Source organism: Bos javanicus, chromosome 4 (genome assembly GCF_032452875.1).
Source record: "Bos javanicus breed banteng chromosome 4, ARS-OSU_banteng_1.0, whole genome shotgun sequence".
Classification (NCBI taxonomy): domain Eukaryota; kingdom Metazoa; phylum Chordata; class Mammalia; order Artiodactyla; family Bovidae; genus Bos; species Bos javanicus.
Genome location: NC_083871.1, coordinates 80914888 through 80932538, shown reverse-complemented (window position 1 = coordinate 80932538; position 17651 = coordinate 80914888). Strand labels below are relative to the sequence as shown.

Here is a 17651-nt window from a genome sequence, read left to right as displayed (position 1 = left end):
TCAATTCCAACAAACAGTCAAACCAGTTGCATGAAAATAAAATTTTCACTTCTCTACTGGTTGTTTTGGAATCATATTGACAGAGATAGGACTGATCATTCTAAAACCACATGTTTCTCCACTCCAGATATAGTGGCCCTGAGGATCCTGATGAATCTGCATTTTCTTACGATGCCTGTAGTCCTCTAAACAGGACCTTCTGGAGGCAGGATCAGAGAGGGTGCTCCCTTGAATCTGATCAGTTGGAATATGGATGCTGAGGAGGTCCTGGGCTGGAGTGGTGGCAAAGGACCAGAGAGTTTTCTGTTCCCCACAACCCTGTACACACAGCTTTCACCCCTTCTTTATCTGATGAGTCTGGAATGCAGGCTATGTGCAAGTGTCCTACCAAGGCAAGAGTTTCTACTTATAAGGAATTAACTACACGGTGAAAGTAAATTATATTTAGATGGATCTAACCCTTTATTTTGTACATAAACCCTGATGATGGCTTCATTTCAGCAAGTGGCATTAGAGGAAAGATACCTCGGCTCACGATATCACATTTAATATCTAACCATCTAGAATTGCTTCTTCCTGAATTGACAGTCAATGAATGATGAGCGAGACTTCATGATTTATCCATTCATTCCTTCATATCCATTCATTCCAATGAATGAGACAAATGGAAGTTAAGGAAAAATCGAATCCAAGCCTTCATGAGGTTTTCGTTCCACTAGAATTCATGGGCTGGGCATGAGGACAAGGTACCGGAGAACAAGTGGGAATCAAATGTGTAAGATTTATGGCAGATGAGTGCAGACACAGAGAGCTAGTGTCTGTTCCTGAGGGACTTTTGTTAACTTTACTTAAACCAGTGGTGATTAGGTTAGCCTTGTTAAACCAGCTGTGATTAGGTTGGCACTCAACATACAAAGCAAAACAAAACAACCTCAAATCCTCTTAGCATTTTAAAACCCTCCTCAAGCTGACCTAAAACAAATCACAAATCCCCGAAAGGTACTTTACATCTATCACTTGGGAAACTCAGTGCAAACAGACCAAACAGATAATTTAATCCTCTTTCCTAGAAAGTCAACATTTTGAAATTTCTTGGCTCAGAAAACAAACTACAAAAATCATAAGAATATGCATTTTAATAGTTTTGTACACTTTATAAAACTGGTGCCCTCCGATCTACCATTCTAATGAAGACAGAGAAAAGTAGGTGTTTCTAAAAGATGCTTGGCCTAAAAGCTCACATGTGAAAGTCTATATTTGTTTGACTGTGTTCCTTTGGACCAATAATATAGTAACTGATTTTCTTTTTATGGAAGATAATTTTGATTTTTACCAAAATTGAAGTCTGCTGAGTTCCTGGTATTTGAGTATAGCCTGACATTAGAGAGGTTATAGACAATAAGAGAAGAAGTACCACTAAATTATCTTATAATGTAAATCTTGTCCAAGGGTAGATTTTGAAGGGGGGATAGCCAAATTTTATCTTTTACAAGTTGTGCTCTTAAGGGTTTGAACATCCTAGAAGGATATGGGATATAAATAAACAAATCGGTAGGTTTAGAAACACATTACTAGGAAATATGAGTTGGTAAAGACACATCAGGGGCACATACGTAAGAGATGGCTGATACATTGTTAAACATCATGCATGTGTAAGAGAGATTTTCTTTTGGTTTGAACATGGAAGGAATCAATACATTTCTATAAAGTTTTAAGGACTATTGAAACTAATAGCTAACTAACATAATAAAATGCTCCTGAAGTACTATGAGAAAAATGGGGGTCATACCACTTCATAAGCCTATCAGGTATATTTCCATGAATCTGGATGTTGAGTGCTCAGGTAGCACTTGGGTACAAGATCTCCAAATTTAGCAGGAGATAGATGGGCTGGAATCTTGCGGTCTCTCCTTTCCCCAGCTGGCATGGGAGCTGCTGTTTCTTTTACTTTTGCTTCTACCAATATTTGCAGAAACATACAAAAAATACAGCTATCTCAACTGATCATTGGGCAGATGATCATTTGCCCTCTGGAATGTCTTGTTTCCTTGAAGTCACAGTTCTCTGAAAGAGGATGAGGTTGGCTTTGATTTGACAGAGACAGTTTCTGATACTAATTCCTGGTCATAGACTCCTACTTCTGATTTTGACTTTCATTTGTGTGTGTGTTTGTGTTTATTTTTGGCTTCACTGGGTCTTTGTTGCTGCACAGAGGCTTTCTCTAGTAGCAGTGCATGGGATTTTCATTGAAGTGGTTTCTCTTGGGTGGCATGTGCTCTAGAGTGCAGGCTCAGTAGTTGAGGTACATGGGCTTAGTTGCCTCATGGCATGTGGCATCCTAGTTCCTGGACCCAGGATCAAACTTGTGTCCACTCCAGGTGGATTCTTAACCAATGAACCATTAGGGGAGTCTCTGATTTTTATTTTCAGTTAAATTACAAAACCACAGGAAATCTCTACCTAGCTTAGTTTTTTAGAAATAACTTTTTTTGGGGGGAAAAAAAAAACAAAACAAAACCTGACTTTCCAGGAAACAGAGTTGCTAACCTTATATACTACACCCCGTTACTTAAGGCACAGATTGAGGATATTGAGCCCTTAACCACTACACATTGCAATTGTCTATTTGCTCTTTGCATTTTCAAGATAGAAAACCGTCACCTGCTTCATTCTCAGTACTATCTCTTTATAGACACTTGGCAGCTGTTGGTGAATCAACAAATGCATCCATATTTATGTATTTCCTGTCTATTTCCTTAGAGGATTCAAGGCAGTTTGTAACAAAACACATGGGATACAGAACAAAATTAAGATAAGAAAAAGACCGGACACCATGTGAAGAAAATGGAAATGTATTTATTCCGAGGGCAAGGGCCTAGGCTGAGATCTCTTGAGTACTAGACTAAACTCTCAGTTGAGGCAAAAAAATGAACACATGATTTCCTATGTTACTTTCTTAACCTGAGGAAACAGAACATACAAAGAGGATTTGTTCATGTAGGAGTGCTAGCAAGTGGGAGGGCCTAACACAATTGACTGTTGCCACATCTGACCCTATTTGTACCTATCTGGTGTACTTGTCACCTGGAGAACCTACTCCAGTATTCTTGCCTGGAGAATCCCATGGACAGAGGAACCTGGTGGGCTACAGTCCATAGGGTTGCAAAGAGTGAGACAAAGCTGAAGCAACTTAGCATACACATGTGGTATACTTGGTCCTCCCTTTATCCTATTAAGAAGAAGAACTGATACTACGTATAAAATAGATAACTAATGAAAACCTACTGCGTGGCTCAGGGAACTCCACTCAGTCTCTGCAGTGACCTAAATAGGAAGGAAATCCAAAAGAGAGGGTGTATATGTATACATATAGCTGATTCACTTTACTGTACAGTGGAAACTAATAGAACATTGTAAAGCAAATACACCCTATTAAAAAATTAATTTTAAAAAAAAGTGTAAAAAAATAAGATCTGGAGTTGGCTGAATGCAAGGGCCTGGACTCTGAAATCCAAGTACAGCAAATGGTTTATTAATCTCTCCTCTGAAGTCAGTACAGTGCAATTTGAATATGTATTATATGTGTAATATTTATGTTTATTGTGCATTTGACATGTTATACAGCATATATATATATGTATATGTTTATATATATATATAAATTTATACATATCAAACATATGTATGTTTCTTTCATATGCATGAAAGCCAAACTTCTATTGGAATCAACTCTGTATCTTTATTTACAAAAAACACAAATTGGAAACAGATAAAACATGAATAAACTAATTTTATTTAAGGTTTGAGGAAACCAAAGGAAAATCCTTTTAAACATCTATTTTGCCATCATAAACGGGGCCTTTGACTGCATTTGCCAGGAGCCCATTTTTATAGCCCTGTTAAAACTCTAGAAGGACACAAAGTGGTTTAGAGAAATGGTTGACCAGAGCAGGGCCTTCTCAGGTGGGAGCTATTCTGGGCTCCTTCCAGGTCCAGTTTCCCACTGGTCACTGCAGCTTGGTCTTGTTTCCCCTCCCAGGATGCGTGCATCCGGTGGTCTTCTCATGCAGTTGTATAGAGTCTTGCTACTCAAGGTGTATTCTGGCAGCATCAGCACCACCTGGGAGCTTGTTAAGAGGGCAGTCTTGGAAATAAGAATTTTCTAACCCAGCTCTCCAGGGGATTTTATGCATGCTAGGTTTTGAAGCATTGACCAAGAGAACACGTCAGCTTAAATAAATGAAGGAGTGAATGGATGAGTGAATGAATGGGTAATCTAAAGAATAAAGAGTATTCTTTTACAGATATGTATTATCTAAAACTCTCTTTTTAGAATCCTAATATCTGAATGTTACAGTGCGTTTTCTGCCCTGGTAGAAAGGGACAGCTTAGAATTCTTACCTATTATTAATTGTTTAATTATAAACAATTGAGTTTTGAATTCCTGACTGCTCACTTTTTTCTTTCCTTTTTTAAAAAATGATCTTATTTTTAAATTTAATTGTAATTCTTAATTGAAATATACTTGACATATAACTTTTATGTAAGGTGTGCAACATGTGGATTTGATGCATTTATATATTATGCTCTGATTTCCATTGTAGATAACATCTCTAAAAATCACATAATTACCATTTCATTTTTTGTGATGAGAATAATTAAGAGTGAATCTCTTAGATGTTTTGTTGTAAAAGTATTCTCTTCTAGACAAAACCCTACCTATTAAGTACATGGCCCCCGTGATACACTAAGAATCATGGAAAATGCTGGACAGTAGAGACCTGTCCTTTCCCACAGCCTTTCCAAACCTTTCCATTTGTTTCTTTCTCTCTTTTAACTCTTGGAATTTATCAGAACTTTGTCTCCTTGCACTTGGCTTATATGTCCTCCTAGAGATAACCTCTTGAATTCTGTAATTAATTGTTTATACCTACCTACAATCCAGTTTCTCAGCAGACTTAATCCAGGTCTCCAGTTCTCAGAATTGTTGTGCTCATGATGGAAGTTCCAGACTTCTTCCACGGAGAAATTGGATTTTCTCCCATTTCTACTGCCTCAAACCCTTTGACAGCCTTGATTTGTGAGGATAAGTTTTCTTAGACAAGGAACTTGCCAGAGGGAGTAAGGGGAGTTTAGGACTTTATAGCGAGGCAACTCTTGGTAAAAAATGATAGGTAACTCTATAGTAATATAGGGTCCCTGGTGACTTAGTGGTAAAGAATCTGCCTGCCAGTGTAGGAGATTCTGGTTCGATCCCTGGGTCAGGAAGATCCCCTGGTGAAGGGAATGGCAACCCACTCCAGTATTCTTCCCTAGAGAATTCCATGGACAGAGGACCATGGTGGGCTACAGTCAGTCCATCGGGTCACAAAGAGTCAGACACGACTTAGTGACTGAGCATGCATGCACATACACGTAATAGATATAAGTATAATGGGTAACCTTATGGTCAGGAAGGCAACAGGTAGAAGATAATGTTGAACTGTTGGCAGCTTTGGCTGCTTTGGCTCTGGCACTCTGGTCTCAATTCATATCCTAGCTCCTCCATTTAAAATGACTGGGTGGCTTCACATATTACATAGACTCTGCATCTCAGTTTCTTTGTTTGTAAAATGGGGCTAATCAACAGTGAAAGGAAATAATCCATATGGTACACAATAAGCAGTCATTAACTACTGGCAATTGTTACCTAATATGTACTGAGCTTCATGCCTCAGTTGCTAAACTTTTTCTTAGATGTCTTAAAGGTCAACATCTTATACCAGCATAATATGTTCATGGAGTGAGACTACCTTGAGAACAGGATAAAAGAGAAGCTGAGGCTCCATGACACTTTCCTTATGGTCGAGTGATGTGGGGTTGCAGGTTCGATACCTGATCAGGGAACTGAGATCCCATGTGCTGCATGGTATGGCAAAAAAAAAATTAAAATTAAAATTAAAAAAATGCATAGAAAGAAGCTTAGGCTCTGTGTTCTGGAGGATCTTGTCATTGGGTTGGTTCCTCACCTCTGTGATGGTGCACACTATAATGGGATACACAGGTGCTGCTTGGAATAGGCATTTCCATGCAAGAAACAAGTTTGATCATCAGGGGAGGGGTTTGTGCTTGCAGCCAAAAGCCTGTGCACTAAGAAAACAAAGAATGATATATAAACAAGGTGCAACACTTGCATGGCAGGTGAAAGATGAATGAGGCACTTAAGCAAGGCTCTTGAGACAGAGCACTGTGTGTGATTGAAAGGCTGCACTGACTGCGTATATTGTGTTTGGAGAAACAGGTGAGGACCCTGTGGGCTGTCAAATACTGAATAATATATTAGTAGGATGGTATCATGTTATTGTTAGTGACTCCTTCACTCACTGTTAGCTAAGGCAGTAACTTTCTCTCCATATAAGGACTTCATGACCTTTGAGATTTTCTATTTTGCCTTTTTCAAGTATACTTTTCCATGCTATCTACAAAGATGTGTCATGATTTCTTTAGTAGGAAATTTATTATTGTTGTCCCCTGGAAGTTATTCTTTAGCTTATCCAAGAGATATGAATTCATTTGTGAATCCAAAAGCTAGTTCCCAGAATGCAAAGTCTCAGTGGATATAAAGCTGCAACATTTTGGAAACTACTTTGCAGACAACCTTCTTCATCTTCAGGAACAGAATCTGGCCCACTGGACCATTCTCTTTCATAAGCATTTTTCATTTAGTTGAGTCCCCATGGCCTTTAGAGGTCTTTTTCATCCTGCACTTATACTTTGACAAATGTAGACTGTTCCATTGAAAACATTCAGTTATGCCCTTCTGTCTGATAGCTGTGCTGGGGTTCAGTAAGAAAAACCATATTCTTCCATGCAGGGGTGTGTGTGTGTGTGTGTGTGTGTGTGTGTGTGTGTATTAGTAACTCAGTTGTATCTGACTCTTTGCAACCCCATGGACCATAGCCTGCCAGACTCCTCCTTCTATGAGATTCTCAAGGCAAGAATACTGGAGTGGGTTGCCATATCCTTCTCCAGGAGATCTTCCCAACCCAGGGATTGAACCTGGGTCTCCTGCATTGCAGGCAGATTCATTTTCATCTGAGCCACCAGGGAAGCACTAATGTCACTATAAATTTAATCTAATCTTTTTCTCTAGCTCTGCATGAATCATAAGGGTGAAATATTTATTTACAATAGTCAGAGGATTTTGCATACCCTAGGAATGTTGTGGTTCTAGACACTTATGTACAAAATCAGTCAAGTGTAATTCCTTTCATTGTTTATTTTCCTTTAATATTCGGGGCTCTCTTATTCATAGAAATTTGTATCCTGCAGTTTTAACTTTTCTGTTACATTAAATAATTTTGTTAACATAATTTTAACAGCTCCGCATATATTTGTATTATTATTTATTATTCTATATTTGAAGATTTAGGTTATTACCAATTTGATAATACTACAAATGTGGTGAGGTGAACATTTTTGTATGTGGATAAGGCTTTTTCCTTTTTTAAAAAAAAACTGTTTCTTGGGCTTTCCTTGTGGCTTGGTGGTAAAGACTCTGTCTACCAATGCAGGAGACATGAGTTTTAATCCTGGTCCAAGAAAATCCCACATGCTATGGAGCAACTAAGCTTGTGCACCACAACTATTGCGCCTCTGCTCTAGAGCTTGGGAGCTGCAGCTAGTGAAGTCTGCATGCCACTGAGCCCATGTTCCACAAAAAGAGAAACCAATGCAATGAGAGCCTGAGTACCACAGCTAGAGTAGCCCCACTTGCCACAACTAGAGAAAAGCCCATGCAGCAGTGAAGACCCAGCACAGCCAAAAACAAATAAATAAATAAAGTGAAACTGTTTCTTTAGAACAGAAGCACAGAACTAGGATTATTTGGTCAAATGGTACATTTTTGTCTTCAAAAATTATATATATAAATACTGACTAAATCCTTCTCAAAAAAATATACATTTAGATCTTTACCTTCCAGGTGAAAATTGTGTGTCTTCTTTCACCCTTGAAAGGTACCTCCTTGTTTAAGACTGTAGTGAAGTGAAAATTGCTCAGTTGTGTCTGACTCTTTGCAACCCCGTAGACTATGGAGTCCATGGATTTCTCCAGGCCAGAATACTGCAGTGGGTAGCCTTTCCCTTCTCTAGGGGATCTTCCCAACCCAGGGATCAGACTCAGGTCTCCCACATTGCAGTCAGATTCTTCACCAGCTGAGCCACAAGGGAAACCCAAGAATACTGGAGTGGGTAGCCTATCTCTTCTCCAGTGGATCTTCCCAACCCAGGAATTGAACTGGGGTCTCCTGCATTGCAGGCAGATTCTTTACCAACTGAGCTATCAGGGAAGCTGTTTAAGAATATACATATTTACAAAGGTTGCAAATAAAATACGGTTTTTCATTGTTGCTTTGGGCACATAGTGTCTTACTGCTTGACTATGTTTAACTGCCATGGCTTTTCTCAATTAAGTATATTTGTTTAGGGCTAAATGGTGCTTAAAGAAAAGAGGAGTTCCCTTAAGTTCTCACCTATGGGGAGAAAAGGGGGCTTTACAACTTCTTTATATATATATATATATTCATATATATATAACCTTATGTAAGTAAAATCTAACACCTCAGAATATAGCTGTCTCACTAGAATGCTGTTCTATAGATGCAATTCATGGGTTTGTTACACAAGAGAGACATCTTCATTAAGAAAGCTTTGCTTTGTAGTTAGCCGAGCAGCTCCCTCTCTGCGATCTATTGAACGCTCGACACAAGGGTTTGTAAAAAAAAAAAAAGGAAGAAGAAGACTTTACATAACAAAATGATAACAATAATAATAATTACAGCCAAATATATTTAATGCTTGCTGCTGCTGCTGCTGCTAAGTTGCTTCAGTCGTGTCCGACTCTGTGCGACCCCATAGATGGCAGCCCACCAGGCTCCCCCATCCCTGGGATATTTAATGCTTACTGTGTCCATTCTGAAGGAGATCAGCCCTGGGATTTCTTTGGAAGGAATGATGGTAAAGCTGAAACTCAGGTACTTTGGCCACCTCATGCAAAGAGTTGACTCATTGGAAAAGACTCTGATGCTGGGAGGGATTGGGGGCAGGAGGAGAAGGGGACGACAGAGGATGAGATGGCTGGATGGCATCACTGACTCGATGGATGTGAGTCTGAGTGAACTCTGGGAGTTGGTGAGGGACAGGGAGGCCTGGCGTGCTGCGATTCATGGGGTCACAAAGAGTCGGACACAACTGAGTGACTGAACTGAACTGAACTGAACTGTGTACCAAAAGCTGTCTAAGACTTCATGAAAGTGAAAGTGTTAGTCCCTTAGTCATGTCCAACTCTTTGCGACCCCATTAACTGTAGCTCGCCAGGCTACTCTGTCCATAGAATTCTCCAGGTACAAATACTGGAGTGGTTAGCCATCCCTTCTACAGGGGATCTTCCTGACTCAGGGATCAAACCTATGTGTCCCACATTGCAGACAGATTCTTTATCATCTGAACCACCAGGGATAAATATCTTATATAATCATCTCAAATCATGCCTTCATCCATTAAGGAAAAACTTGAGAAAGTCAATATTTAGGAGTTACCAGCAAATAATTGAATCCTACAAATGAACCCAAATAGTGAGGATAACATGCATCTTTGTTTATATGGTGCACATCACCCATAAAGTATCAGCCTGTACCTGTGCGAAGTCACTTCAGTCGTGTTCGACTCTGCAATCCTATGGACCATAGAGCACTGGACTCCTCTGCTCATTGGATTCTCCAGGAAAGATTACTGGAGTGGGTTGCCATTTCCTTCTCCAGGAGATTTTCCCCATCCAGGGATCAAACCTGTATGTCTTAAGTCTCCTACATTGGCAGGCAGGTTCTTTACCAGTAGCACCATCTAGGAAGCCAATTGGAGCAAACAAATCACTGAAATAGAAGAAAGAAAAAATTGATGTGGAAAAAGGATTTGGTTTTAACTTTCTACCAGATTATTGAAAATGGCAAAGCTTGGTGCTCTGTGATGACCTAGAGAGGTGGAATTGGGAGGAGGTGGGAGGAAGCTCAAGAGGGAAGGGGTATATGCATATACATAGCTGATTTGCATTATTGTGCAGCAGAAACTAACACAACGTTGTAAAGCAATTATACTCCAGTGGTAATCAACTAAGTTAAGCAAACCAGAGACAAGAACTAGGTTTCTTGCTGCTCCATTGAGATACGACAGTGCTATGAATATCTAGGCTGAAAAATGTGCCTGTAAGGCATTTTGATAACATGTGATTGAAATTATGAGTCACTGGATGCAGAAAGTCAGCTGGGAAAACAAATTTATCTGAAAGGGGCTTAGGCCTAACTCTCAAACAAGTCCACGTCTCTTCTGTTTTAGTTTCTGTGTCTGACCATCCCTATTGGTCATACCCCATGCTCTAGCTAATTCAAGCCAAAATTATATGTATGTATATATGACTCAGCCCTTTATGACCAAAAAAATCTTAGTGTATCCAAAAGATCAGTTAACTACAAAGTTATCAGTGACCCTGCTCACACTGATCCATATCATCTCCCCAACCCCTCATCATCCAGGCTCCTTCCTAAAATAGTTTTCCTTATCGCTTGCCCTGGAGCACACACATCTGCCTGCAAGCAAGATATTTCCCCACCAATACAAGTTCCTGTGGAAACCAAACCAAAATGTAAAATGCAAGCACAAAATTTAATGAATTTTACAATGGCCACCTTAGTGCTTCCTTTTTTAGAAATATCCCAGTTATCGTAATGGTCGTTTTCTGAACCTGAGTGGATTGTGTGAGTGATGAGCCATGTGGAAGGAAGAGGTGATATTGCAATGTCCCTGATCTCTCTGGGGCAAGGACTGTCACTTGCTTGCCGCTTGGGTGGCTCTGGTTCTCTGGAATGGCTGCCATAAAGTAAACATATGCTCTTGCTTTCTCATTCAGGCAGAGGACTGAATAATTACATTTATCAACGGGTGTTCTGCTTTGCAGCTGTTTAGATATCGTGTGTGCCCACATCATTTCCTCTGTGGTTTCCGGATGCTGAAAATCTTTCCTGGTTAAACGTCTATCATACTGTGTCAAGAGTGATAACCAGTCTTAAACATATTTGGCATGCATGACTTTATTAAAGAAGACATGGTTAGGGAAGCAGATGCTGGTGCTTTGTTATAACCTGCTGGCCTTCATATTCCTGTGGATGTATGAAGGGAAAGCTTTACAACTCCAAATAAGGAGATGTCTTACTGTTGTTTGCTCCCAAGTTGAGTTTACAGCACATTGCCATCAAGGAGGGAGAAACAAAGCCCTCAATAAACTATTACTTGCATCTTGCCATACCCAAGCTTCTAGGCAGCACTCAAGCCAACAGAAGAAATGACAAATTTCTGAATCATTTGGATTATGTGGTGTCCCCAGTACTCTTTCCCCGTGTGTCTGTGCTGAACTCAGGTCAGGAACACTAGAATAAAGAGACAGCATACTGTGATAGAGTGTAGGCTCTGTCATCCGAGAGAAGGATCTGCCACTTTTTCCCTCTATTTGTGATCTTAGTCAAGTGATTTTAGCTCCCTAAGTCTGCTTCTTCATCTATGAGATATTTATGAGATAATAACACCTATGGCACTCGACTTTTGTATGGATAAAATGAGACAGGGCATGCAAATTGCCCCATGTGTGGTGGGCAGTGCTCACCTCACACTCATCTCCCTCCTTTCTTTACATTCGTGCTGGTTAGACTGTCTAATTTTGACACATCACTTAGAAAACTCTGCCCTCTCACAGAGCCCACATGATTTTTTATGGTCATGCTCTATTTTCATCCAACTGACTTTTTTCTTTCTCACTGCTTTTGTTCGATTGTTCCCTGAAAGAGGAGACTGGTTGGCAGTGATTCACACTGAAGTGATGATTTCTTGAACAACAAATGGACGTGAGTAAGAAAAGTGTTTACTTCTATGACACTGAATAGGATCAAGAATTATTTCATTAAATAAAGTAGATGGCGTTATACATCTTCGATTGGACACCTGGGCTTTGCCTTAGAATCTCCAGAGCATCAGGGGAGCAGACAACTAAATCCAGTAAGAAAGATGAGACAATCACAACCTCCTGACCTGTTCTTAGACTAATCAAAACTCAGTTTCCCCAGGGGACAGTTGGATAATTCCTAGAAATGAGGGAATGATTTGGTTCTTTCTAAGTGAAGACAGCAAACACAAGCATCCTACCGACCACTTCTTGGAATGGTTCCTTCCACATGGCTTTGCAAGCTGCTGTGCTAGAGAGAAAAGAATACTGTCTCAGCTTTCACCAAAGTTTGTAGCAACTGATTCTGGAATAATTTCAATAATGGTCCCAATGCCAAGGATGATTGAATTAAAGATATTAAGTCTGGACTTCTAATATTCTGACTTTAAAATTCATAAATCACCTTTATATTTCACTGGATTCTATTATATTTTCTCCTTGTTGTTCAGTCACTAAGTTGTGTCTATCTCTTTGCAACCCCATAGATTGCAGCACATCAGGTTTCCCTGTCCATCACTATCTCCTGAAGTTTGCTCAAATTCATGTCCATTGAGTTGGTGATGCCATCCAAACATCTCATCTTCTGTCACCCCATCTCCTCTTTCCCTCAATCTTTTCTGGCATCAGAGTCTCTTCCAACGAGTTGGCTCTTCGTATCAGGTGGCCAAAGTATTAGAGCTTAAGCTTCAACATCAGTCCTTCCAATGAATATTCAGGGTTGATTTCCTTAAGGATTGACTGGTTTGATCTCCTTGCAGTCCAAGGGACTCTAAAGAGTCTTCTCCAGCACCACAATTCAAAAGCATCAATTCTTCATTGCTCAGCCTTCTTTATGGCCCAACTCACATCCGTACACAACTACTGGAAAAATCATAGTTTTGACTACGTGGACCTTTGTTGGCAAAGCAATGTCTCTGCCTCTTAATATGCTGTCTAGGTTTGTCATAACCTTTTTTCAAAGGGGCAAGCTTCTTTTAATTTCATGGCTGCAGTCACTGTCTGCAGTCATTTTTGAAGCCCAAGAAAATAAAATCTTGCCTTTAGTAGTAGTTGCTAATTTTCCTATTCCCTGGGATAATTAATATTGGGAAAGTTTGGAGTACCAAATTAAGCCTGAAAAGTATAGCTTAGGAGAGGACATGATAATACTGTAAGGACCTTTATTTCTGTCAATATGGGGGACCATGTGAGCAGAGAAAGCCTACTGGTACAGAAGTTGCTAGAAAACATGGATGCATGAAACTGTACTCTGGCTAATACCTAGGGGCTTAGAACTTTAACTCCTTGGGCCAAGAGAAATGGGTATGGGACAGAAATCCTGAATCACACACTAGGTGGAAGGTTCAACTTCAGAATAAAACTTGAACATCTAAAGGCTAGCATTTTCCATGGGTGAACTAGGTAAAAAGCAAAACATACAAAAAGTAAATTTAAAATCTGTACTGAAGACTGAAACAGTAGGGATTTTGGCTTTGACTTTGGCTTCTGAAGGAGAGAAAGAAAAAAATTCTCTCATGAGATATCTTAGCCACATACCTACCATCATGCAGATAAGGCAGAAATTAATTCCATTATAAGACTTCTAAATCAATAAGAATGCCAAAGACTGTTCAAACTACCGCACAGTTGCACTCATCACACGCTAGCAATGTAATGCTCAAAATTCTCCAAGCCAGGCTTCAATGGTACGTGAACCAAGAGCTTCCAGATGTTCAGGCTGGATTTAGAAAAGGCAGAGGAAGCAGAGATCAAATTGCCAGCATCCGCCGGATCATCAAAAAAGCAAGAGAGTTCCAGAGAAACATCTACTTCTGCTTTATTGACTATGCCTAAGCCTTTGATTGTGTGGATCACAACAAACTATGGAAAATTCTGAAAGACATGAGAGTACCAGACCACCTGACCTGCCTCCTGAGAAATCTGTACGCAGGTCAAGAAGCAACATTAGAACTGAATATGGAACAACAGACTAGTTCCAAATCGGGAAAGGAGTACGTCAAGGCTGCATAATGTCACCCTGCTTATTTGGCTTATATTCAGAGTACATCATGTGAAATGCTGGGTTGGATGAAGCACAAACTGGAATCAAGATGCTGCGAGAAATATAGTAACCTCAGATACCCAGATGGCACCACCCTTATGGCAGAAAGCAGAGGAACTGAAGAGCCTCTTGATGAAAGTGAAGAGGAGAGTTAAAAAGATGGCTTAAAACTCAGCATTCAAAAAACGAAGATCATGGCATCTGGTCCCATCACTTCATGGGAAATAGATGGGGAAACAATGGAAACAGTGAGAGATTTTATTTTCTTGGGCTCCAAAATTACTGCAGATGGTGACTGCAGCCATGAAATTAAAAGACACTTGCTCCTTGAAAGAAAAGCTATGACCAACCTATACAGCATATTAAAAAGCAGAGACATTACTTTGCCAACAAAGGTCCATTTAGTCAAATTTGTGGTTTTTCCATTAGTCATGTATGGATGTGAAATTTGGACTATAAAGAAAGCTGAGCACTGAAGAATTGATGCTTTTGAACTGTGGTGTTGGAGAAGATGCTTGAGAGTTCCTTGGACTGCAAGGAGATCAAACCAGTCAAACCTAAAGGAAATCAGTCCTGAATATTCATTGGAAGGACTGATGCTGAAGCTGAAGCTACAATACTTTGGCCACCCTGATGCGAAGAACTGACTCATTTGAAAAGACTCTGATGCTGGGAAAGATTGAAGGCAGTAGGAGAATGGGATGACAGAGGATGAGATGGCATCACCACCTCGATGGACATGAGTTTGAGCAAGCTACGGGAGTTGGTGATGGACAGGGAAGCCTGGCATGCTGCAGTCCATGGGGTAGCAAAGAGTCAGACACGACTGAGCAACTGAACTAAACTGAAATCTACAAGCATGAAGGTTAATGTAATGTAGTCCTGTTTTGCTGGTGTGTCACTTGGATGAAGCAAATGCAAATCATCTCTGGATAAAGTACAACTGTACAACAGACAAATTTAACAGTTGATTAGACATAGAATAAGAGAGAATTCATGATCTGGTACACTACATATGAATGAGATAATTAGAACTCCAGCCCAGAGAGACAAAGAGAGCAAGTGTAAGAGAGGCAGAGAGGTATAGAATGATCACATCTGATATCTAGCTAATATATATCTACTTGGTCTTCCAGGGAAAGACAGAGAATATATAGCTAGAGGCAGTATTTGATTATGGTTGAGGATTTTCCAGGGCTTTTGAAGACCTAATTCCTCAGATTCATGAAGTTAATATAAAATTGGTTACATAAAAATGAGATTAAATAAAAAATCAGTTTAGACCTAGAATGATGATAGAAAAGCAAAAACATAGAGAAGATTTTTCAATCAGCCAGAGAGAGGGAATAAAACCAGACTTGTGCTCAGCTTATTATGGTTTGACTTAATATTTTTCAATTTATGATGATGTGAAAGTGATAGGTATTCAATGGAAAACATACTTCGAATTGTTCCTGGACCAGCAATATGCAGTAGACTCTCTCATGATGCTAGGGCAGCATCAGCAAATGCAGCTCCCAGTCAGCCACATGGTCATGAGGGTAAGCAACAGATACATTTATAACCTCTCTGTACATAGACAGTCACTTTCGGAGTTCAATAATTTACATGACATATTCAACACTGTATTATAAAATAGGCATCACATTAGATGATTTTGCCCAACTGTAGGCTGACGTAAGTGTTCTGAGCAAGTTTAAGTAGGTTAGGTTCAGCTATGATGATTGGCAGGTTAGGTGTATTAAATGCATTTTCAACTTATGATGACTTTATCAGGACGTAACCATGTCATAAGTGGAGGAAAATCTGTACATATAAAGGAATGGCAATTAGACCAATTGACGACTTCCTAAAACAACAGTGAAAAGCACATGGCTGTGAAATAATATCATCAACGTGCCAACAGAAAGTAACTGTCAGCTTAGAAATGTGTAACCAGTACCATACAGCTATCTTTCAGAATGAGGGCAAAATAAGATAACTTATATGAAGATAAAAACCAAGGGAATCTACTATGAATAGATAACTATGGAAATTCTAATAAATATCCTACATGAAGAGGAAATGCAACCATGGAAGGAAGTCCTATGATTTAAAAAAAAAAAAAAAAGGAAAAATTCTGGTAGGCATGAAGGAATCTAAAAGCATTGACTTTGAAAACAATGTTAATAATGTCTAATTTTTAATGAAAAAAGAGATAGAACCAAAATATTGAATGACAATAGCATATAGTTATTATTCCCAATCTATATACTGAGACACCCATGGCATCTAGGGAATGCACCGAGGCACCAGAAGTTGTTGACATTTTCTAAGAGATACAGCAGCATCTATTGGACACAGCATGGACTGTTAGCTCAGAGCAGTTCATGGTTTCAGCTTTGAATTGTACTGTTCCTTTTGATTACATTATTATTTTTTTTTTGAAACTCGATTTTGAATAAATGTTTCTATTGAAAAAAAAATAACCCAAGATAAAAATCAATATGAAACAAGAAAATGATAATACTCAGTTTTATTCTGAGATCTGAGAAGTTGTGCCATGCCTAACAAGTACATGATATGCTATATGAAAGTAATTGAGTTATTGGAGAAGGAAATAAAATCATTTTTCCTTTCCACACTAGTAAAGTAATGCTCAAAATTCTCCAAGCCAGGCTTCAGCAATATGTGAACCGTGAAATTCCTGATGTTCAAGCTGGTTTTAGAAAAGGCAGAGGAACCAGAGATCAAATTGCCAACATGCGCTGGATCTTAGAAAAAGCAAGAGAGTTCCAGAAAAACATCTATTTCTGCTTTATTGACTATGCCAAAGCCTTTGACTGTGTGGATCACAATAAACTGTGGAAAATTCTGAAAGAGATAGGAATACCAGACCACCTGATCTGCCTGTTGAGAAATTTGTATGCAGGTCGGAAGCAACAGTTAGAACTGGACATGGAATAACAGACTGGTTCCAAATAGGAAAAGGAGTTCGTCAAGGCTGTATATTGTCACCCTGTTTATTTAACTTACATGCAGAGTACATCATGAGAAATGCTGGACTAGAAGAAACACAAACTGGAATCAAGATTGCCGGGAGAAATATCAATAACCTCAGATATGCAGATGACACCACCCTTATGGCAGAAAGTGAAGAGGAACTAAAAAGCCTCTTGATGAAAGTGAAAGAGGAGAGTGAAAAAGTTGGCTTAAAGCTCAACATTCAGAAAACGAAGATCGTGGCATCCGGTCCCACCACTTCATGGGAAATAGATGGGGAAACAGCAGAAACAGTGCCAGACTTTATTTTTTGGGGCTCCAAAATCACTACAGATGGTGACTGCAGCCATGAAATTAAAAGATGCTTACTCCTTGGAAGGAAGGTTATGACCAACCTAGATAGCATATTCAAAAGCAGAGACATTACTTTGCCAACAAAGGTTCGTCTAGTCAAGGCTATGGTGTTTCCAGTGGTCATGTATGGATGTGAGAGTTGGACTGTGAAGAAGGCTGAGCGCCGAAGAATTGATGCTTTTGAACTGCGGTGTTGGAGAAGACTCTTGAGAGTCCCTTGGACTTCAAGGAGATCCACCCAGTCCAT

At 39.5% G+C, this 17651-nt stretch overlaps 1 protein-coding gene across 10 annotated transcripts in view; it reads left to right on the top strand.

The window, feature by feature from the left end:
- Positions 1-17651, top strand: part of SUGCT (succinyl-CoA:glutarate-CoA transferase) — an 861069-nt gene that overhangs the window by 621749 nt on the left and 221669 nt on the right. Inside the window, exon 13 of one of the 10 annotated variants that reach the window (XM_061415387.1) lies at positions 11871-12398. The exons of the other annotated variants lie outside the window; for them this stretch is intronic. Within the exon in view, the coding sequence (XP_061271371.1) occupies positions 11871-11900 (30 nt within the window). The 3' untranslated portion in view covers positions 11901-12398. Of the gene's footprint in view, positions 1-11870; positions 12399-17651 lie in introns of those variants that run through there. 10 annotated transcript variants of the gene reach the window in all.